The sequence below is a fragment of the Panicum virgatum genome, chromosome 4N (genome assembly GCF_016808335.1).
Source record: "Panicum virgatum strain AP13 chromosome 4N, P.virgatum_v5, whole genome shotgun sequence".
Lineage (NCBI taxonomy): Eukaryota > Viridiplantae > Streptophyta > Magnoliopsida > Poales > Poaceae > Panicum > Panicum virgatum.
Genome location: NC_053148.1, coordinates 49,835,620 through 49,843,342, shown reverse-complemented (window position 1 = coordinate 49,843,342; position 7,723 = coordinate 49,835,620). Strand labels below are relative to the sequence as shown.

The following is a 7,723-nucleotide window of genomic DNA, read 5'->3' as shown; positions in this document are numbered from 1 at the left end:
GCGGCGCAATGTGATTGATTGACAATGCAAGTGTGTGCGTGCGGCGTGTGTATATATAAGTGATGAGCTGAGGAAGCTATAGCTAGGAGATAGAGACGAGAAGAAGGAAGGGAGAGACGAAGACGACGAGGTAGCTATCTGGGAGCTGTTGAGTTGTCGCAGCGTTGGTCACTGTTTGAAAAGCCATGCACACGGCAGCAGCATCTCCTGCTTCCTTCACCGACGAAGCTTCTGTGAAGTGGACGCATCACATGTACACACGTACGCTTGGTGATCGTACAGCTAGCCGCCTTGGAGCGAAGCTAGCTGCTGTACTAGAGTGTATGTATCACTTCAGTTTTCAGTATGAAAAACATGCAAATTCCTACGATCGCAGACTTTCCAACCCAAGAACCGATCGATACAGGGTGTCCATAAGACTGATGCGTAATCGGCCCGACGGTGATGACTGGAATCGAGCTGAGTATACGTAGTACTCCCTCCATTCCATACTGCGATCGTAGGAATTTGCATGTTTTTCATACTGAAAACTGAAGTGATACATACACTCTTATATATTCGATGAGGCTTGTATAAAGAAAATATATCAGGTGCAAACCAACCACTTCGTACAAATGACCTTGCAAATTTCAATTTGGACTATCGGTCAACACCCAAAGGGGTGTGCAAGGGAGTGGGAGGAGGGATTTGCAAAAATGTGATTAGAGACGGGTGGTTAATTGTAAAATTATCCCTTATGCCCCTTGGATGTTAATCCGGTGGCCCGGATTGAAGTTTGCACGAAAAAATTGGTTTGCATCTGATATAAATTGATGTCAAATTTGCACTAGGTTGTGATTCAAGTCCCTGGCATTGAAGGTTTAATTTGTTGGCAACCAAACCAAACCAAACCAAACCGAAGAAACAAGCACAGTCGAAAATCCGAGGATGGCAATTTCGAAACGGGAGCAGTTTTAATTTCTGATGAAGAGAGTAGACTTTTGCATTTTGAGATCGATGGAGATGTTGTGGGATTCTAGGGTACGGCTGGCAGGCACCATGCCAGCTGTGGATGTCGCGGTGTTGCCGGTGGCCGGTCCATCCATCCAGTGGACACAATACACACCAATACAATATGATGCACGAGCGAGGGCATGCATCTCGTCTCTCTTCTCTTCTCCTCACCGGCGTTCTCTTTTCTCTGATGGGAGACTTGCATTGGACCTGCTGCTGAAAGAAAGAAACCCCGCCACCGGATCGGAGACCATGACGATCGATCGATAGCGACTGACCTAGCTAGCTATCAGCTTGCAGTGCCAGCCTGCCAGGAGGAGGAACAAGCTTACAAGCTAGTACTACCCAAGTTTTCTATGTGTCTGATCCACACTTAACAGGCTGTTTCTTATCAGACGGGATCATGGTTGCATCACTCCAGTTTGCTTCTGCATACAGCAGGCAAAATGTCTATGGCCGCGGGACATGACAGGTGTGCTGCGTATCCTGCGCCCCTTGTGACAACTACTCATCGATACATCGACTATGAATTTGTGGATTTGTTATTGGTTGCGCAGTTTGTGCAAGTACTAAGCCGTGTGCATGCATGCCTACATCAAAGTAGCTAGAGTAGTAGACTCCAGATGAAACTAGAGTAGTAGAGACCCTGCTCGCTGCAAGTCGTCGTTCTAGATCGGTTTACTGGGGTGTGCAGATTCCAAATGTCTCCTGCGCCAGCGATCGGTTTATTAGCTGTAACCCTGACAACGCGGTTAAGCGCGCCAGCGGCCAAGTCAATAATAGTGATAGCCGCTCTCTTGTTCGATTGTTTAATTTGATCTGATATGACATGTAAGTTTCACGTTCAAATACCAACTGCATTCAAATCTAGCATCAATATACTAACACAGCTACTAGTTCAGTTGAGAACAAAAAACCATGCAGTGCAGTTGAGGGTATCGATTCAAAACTAGTTCAGGATCATAGTCTGGCTCAATTCCTTGGTTTCAAGGCAAATGGCTGCTCTTATATAGATCTTCTCCTTTGTCCAGAAAAGAATTCGCTTCATCAAAGTAAGTGGGTCTAATTCTTTTCTACTAATGGTACATGTTTTGACACAATAATGGTGGGCGCGGCTTCAAATCGTTATCATACTCATACATGACTTAGGCTCAGCGATTGTAATTTTGTTTTAATCTTGTTTTCAGTTCAAGGTCTGGATGACCAAAATTGGTATTTTCAATGCCAATCTCCAAAATGGAAAGGATGGTAAAATCTAAATGGAGAGGTCAGTTTTAAAAGGAGAGCCCTCAAACTTTTTAAAAATGGAAAGTATAATCTCACCAGATTTCTAAAAAGGACAAATTGTTATTTTCACCTTAAAAATAATTTTACAATCAGTGTTAAGAAACTAACTTCGTACTGTATGAAAATTTAAAAAAATGCATAGTACAATAATATTAATATTACAAAAAGTAACTTTTCTGATCTATGCCTTTATAAAATAGAACTATTTTACCAAAAACATGTTTTCCATTCACCGCCAGAGTTCCTAACATTCGGAAGAAATTATGCTGGAAAAATTAAACCCAACATCAAGAGGAAGAATACGGTCGTGTAATCAGACAATAGGTTGTTCGATCAAGGGAAGGAGCAAATCACTGGAGCTTTCATTTGTCCTTGCTCATGTTTTTCTTAATACGAATTAGGTATAGCTAGTCTATCAACTCGTTTTTCCGCAAGGACTAGTTAGAATTAATATTAAAATAAAACTTATAGCTAATAATTATAATTGTCTATCTCATGCCCTCTTCCATCTTTAAATATTCTAACACATACTCTAAAATGCATATTTATCATTATCTAGTTGCAATAGATTTCATTTTGCATAACACCTTCATGTGTGTTTGATATATATATATATATATATATATATATATATATATATATATATATATATATATATATATATATATATATATATATATATATATATATATATATATATATATATATATCATTAAACTATTTGTTTGTGAATTGGTACTCTTATCGCTTCCATCATACATGAATACATGGTGACACATATTATTAGTAGTATTTTTATATAAACAATAACATGAATAATATATTAATAATGATATAAATAGTAATTTAGAATTTTATTTTGGTGCACTTTAATATATTTTACAGTTACATAATTTAGATTTAGATTTAGGGTTAATTTAACTTTTAATGTTAATAAAATTGGATAATTTATATGAGAAGTTAGGGGGTTATTTGTATTATTTTTATAATATTATAGGTAGGTAATTTATATGAAGATTAGATGGTTACTTTATTTGTTTTTATAATGGCAGAGGTGGGTAATTTAGATAAATGTTTAGAGGGCTACTTTAGTCTATTTTAATAATGGTAGATATGGGTAATTTATTAGAAAAGATAACATATCCAATGACTATTATAACTAGAGTTATCCGATTGATGACCGAATGTTTCTAATTTTTATGAGAATTCTCTATTTTTTAGAGCGTCCAGCTAGGATCCTAGTTGGCTTCGCGTGAAGATTTTAAAGCAGCCTCCAATTAGTAATAGTAAGATTTTCCTTGTGGGGTTTTTATTGAAAAAAAACAAAAACAAGAATATCATTATTCGACCAAATCCTGGAAAATCCTCTAATCCACTTAATATGTATGTGGGCCTGGGTAGTCGATAGAATAGTGTCCATTATTGGTCACACGACACGCCTATCATGTCACTGGACTGCACATGGATTGGGTGAGGTGATAATAATTGACTGTATTTTTAGTGAGGAAGATACTCCAGATATGAATAAAAGTAGTGTTCGATCCCTGTGTGACCTGCAGCAATGGAACTGTTTGGTCTGGTGAACAATCAGTTGCCTTGTTGGTGATTCCTCTGTTATTTTGAACTTCATATGTTGATGGGTTTAACTGCTAGATGAAAGTAAAGATTGTATAGTAACTTGGAAAGCAGCAAATCAGACCAACCACAAAATTAATCTCAGAGATGATATATGTATGGTAAAATTCCTTCTTTGTATATATGTTTTCTGTACAGTATATACTGATCTCTAGCTACTAGTGTACATCAGTTAATTAATTAGCTTTCTCTTGGTGATGGTTCTCTAATTTCAGTTAAATTGCCGGAGTACGAATGTTGAGCAATGACACCCTAGTCCGAACAATGCTCCTGAACATCATCTCGCTGCCGCTCTCGCACTCGTCAATGCACTGCTCAAGCTCCTCGAGCTTCTCCGGCGCCACATCGGCCGCCACCGGCGCGGCCTTCTTGGCGAAGGCGGCGAAGGTCGCTGTCTTCTTGGAAGAGGACGCGGCCGCCGACATGGACGCGACGGCCGAGAAGACGGCCGCGGAGGCCGCGGCGCTGGCGGCCGCCGCCTCCATGAGCGCGGCGGCCATCTCGGTCTCCTCGGTGAGGCGCGCGCACTTGGCGGCGGCGGCGACGGAGGACACGGCCGCGGCGAGGCGGGCGATCTCCTTCTCGCTCCTGCGCTGGGAGCGCGCGGCGGACGCGAGCCTGGCGGCGTCGCGCCTCCGGAGGGCGGCCCGGGCGTCGGCCGCGTCGTGCCTGAGCGCGAGGAGCGCCTCCTGGAAGCCGCGGTGCGCGTCGGCGAGGAGGAGGAAGGCGTCGAGGAGGCGGTCGGAGGCGGCGCTGCGCACCGCGTCCTGGGGCTCCGGGAGGAGGAGGAGCTCGGCGAGCGCGGCGTGGAGCGCGTCGACGTGGGCGAGGCCGGACGAGGGCGCGGTGGGGTTGGCGGCCCAGAAGCGGGCGGCGGCGGTCTGGGTGTGGAGGTGCGCGAGGAGCGGGTGGGAGCGGCAGGGGAGGCTGATGGAGCGGACGTGGCAGGCGGCGGCGCGGGGCCTGGGGCTGATCGGGAAGGAGATGGAGCGGCCGAAGCTGGGAGCCATTGCTGCTGGTAGATGTGCGTTGGTTCGTTTGTTGCGAGATGGGAAGGAGGAGGCAGGCGATCGCGGTATATATGGAGCCTGCCTGGACCCTGGAGGGGAAGAAGAAGAAGAAGCAGAAGGCAAGGAGCTAGGAACCAGCTTGGCACGCGGTGGTTGCACGTGTGGGTGGGTGGTAGTAGTGAGAGAGAGATGATCCGCGAGGAGAGGTTGGGCGGAAAGGAGCAGCGGCTGCCGTTGCAGTCAAACGAACGAAGAGGTGGCGTGGCAGTGGCTGGATGATCAACAACGACCATATGCTATGCATGGTTGTGCCTAGGTGTCATGTTGGCTCCATCTGCTGCAAGAAAGGTGTGAGACATGCAAGCACTCAAGGTGAGAAGGGATGCATCATCGCATGATGATCTGTATGTCGTAGCACACACGCCGCATGCGCATCTGGAACGGCGATGGATCGTCATATGATTGAACAACTAACCGTGGTTCAGGGCGGCTGGATTATTAGCTCATCATCATGTGATGATGCAGCTGCGCACTCTAATAGCTAGGTAACACGCTCATCGATCTCATCTACTATAGTCAGTCAGTACAGTAGGCATGCATGCTTATAATATATAGGTAGCTCGTTCGCTGCTCTGCTGTGAACAATGGCAGGGTACACGAGGGCATCGACTATCTTGAGCAGAAAAAGATTCGATCCAGCTAGCAGTAAGAAAAGCCCGGCCCTCTCCATGGTCGATTCATTGGGCACAGCCGTAGCCGCGTAGCTAGCTAGCTCGGCCAGCAACGACATGGTCGTCGCCGCCGATAGATCGATGATGATGGAGAACGCATGCGGGAGCGGCTGTTCTGCAGAGGCTCACCAGCAACCGGACACGCGGCAGGTGAGGCGATGCTCCCTCCTAGAGGGCATCAGCCGGATCGGATCCGATCCGTATGCCATCGATCGGGGGACAGCAGATTCCAAGTGTCTCACCCCTCTCGATCGCATCGGCATCGCCGGTCTATCCTACACGTACGCCAGGCCATCGCCTAGCTACCGATGGATCGGAGCTACTAATCTAACCTCACCAGTTACCACTCTCATCATCCGGTTTGTTTGTTGACTATATATATATATATATATATATATATATATATATATATATATATATATATATATATCCATGGTCGTCGCCCAGCAGAGCCAACGCGCGCCTACCCCTGCTGTCATCGATCGTGTGCGTCCTGCTGTCACATACTGATCTGATGATGATAAACAAGTACTAGTACACGTGAACACTACGCGTGCTCCTTCAGATCCAACGGCGGCAGCCTCAGCTATAGTCGTTGCATCGATCCACGGACAATAATAATGCATGCTTAATTAATTTCTTGTCCTCTACCTTGTCGTTATGCCTATCTCTGTTATATACCTGCTGCCTGTGCTTCAACAATCTGATCCATGCATGCTTAATTTCTTGTTCTTGTTCTAAACAATATACAATACTATACTACGAGCCCAGCCAGCCGCCATGATCAACGGTTTTCCCAGTATTTTATACTTCCTCCGTCCCAAATTATTACTGCATCACAAGGGTTAGTGTGTAATATAATATAGCAGTTATTTACATTGTTTCGATATTTTGCTCACGATACTAAGTTCATCCCTCCGTCCCATGCCTGATGTTTGATACTGAAATTAATTTCATCCTTTTGCACAAATAGAACAATCTTCATTTTTTAAGAACCCGTGACAATCTAAAACTATATATGCCAATAATAGTGCAAACAAAATTAGGGTTAATATATATATAAGCTTGTTTTATCGGTGCCTGCCGACTGAAAAATAATAAACGAACCGTGCACATACCAACGTCTTTCTTTTCGCGAATGTTAGCGACTCAAGGTGCCGATTACCAGCTAGCAGTATCCACTAACGACCCTCCTCGCTTGTCCAAGCGAATCATTGCGACGTGCACGACCATTCATCAGGCCACGCACATTGCACACAAAGATGTTTTATTGTTCACCATGCTAACATCTGTTACCACGCACGTATATATACCATCACCTCCATCCAATAACCTACTACGACCTTAACCACATTGCCACTTAATTTGAAAATCATATATGTTTTGTTCTAATCTTAGTTGGTCTCGTCGATCCCATCATATCGGCTGATTGCAAACTTACAGTTATATGTGCAAATGATCGATGCATCATTCATTCGTCTACTACTATAGACATAGAGAATGTAAAGTTATTGCCAGTCATATTGTTGCACGAATGGGTTGTCGTCCTCCAACTCTTGGGGCTTCATTCTCTCCTTTCCTACCGGCTACTAGCTGTTGCGGGGGAAGTTAGTTGAGTTAGTTTGCGCACGCTTGCATGCTCCATTATTTGCATCTTTTTATCTTTTAATTTCAGCTAACAGCCGCCAGATCCGCCAGCTACTGTCTTGACCCGCCACATCTTTCCTTGAGGGAACCTTGGTCTGCATTCATCAAATATTTCATCCCTCAACTTCTCCGCCTCATTTTCCTTCTGTTCTTGGCGGCGAAGACGCTGCAACCTCCTCTTCTGAGTGTGTGTCAACCCCGGTGGACACCACCTAGGCTAGAAGTACTTCTCCTTGTCTTGGTCCTTGAGATTGCTGCTGCTGGCCTCATGATCGTTGGCCAACACAAGCTTCTGAGAAACATTGACCGGTTTCTCAACGATAACCGGTCCCTCTTGTGCATCTTGGGCTTTTCCCTTCCCGTCTTCAACTTGCACAACCTTAGCAGCTGGAACGTTCTCAAAATCAACTTGCATTGGCA

The 7,723-nt window shown here is 44.8% G+C and overlaps 1 protein-coding gene across 1 annotated transcript; it reads right to left on the bottom strand.

The window, feature by feature from the left end:
• Positions 1-4,032: 4,032 nt before the first annotated feature.
• On the bottom strand, positions 4,033-4,938 carry LOC120668654. Its single transcript, XM_039948395.1, has one exon. The coding sequence runs from the start codon at positions 4,923-4,925 to the stop codon at positions 4,131-4,133; it is 795 nt and encodes a 264-aa protein (XP_039804329.1). The 5' UTR covers positions 4,926-4,938; the 3' UTR covers positions 4,033-4,130.
• Between the last annotated feature and the right edge of the window lie 2,785 nt (positions 4,939-7,723).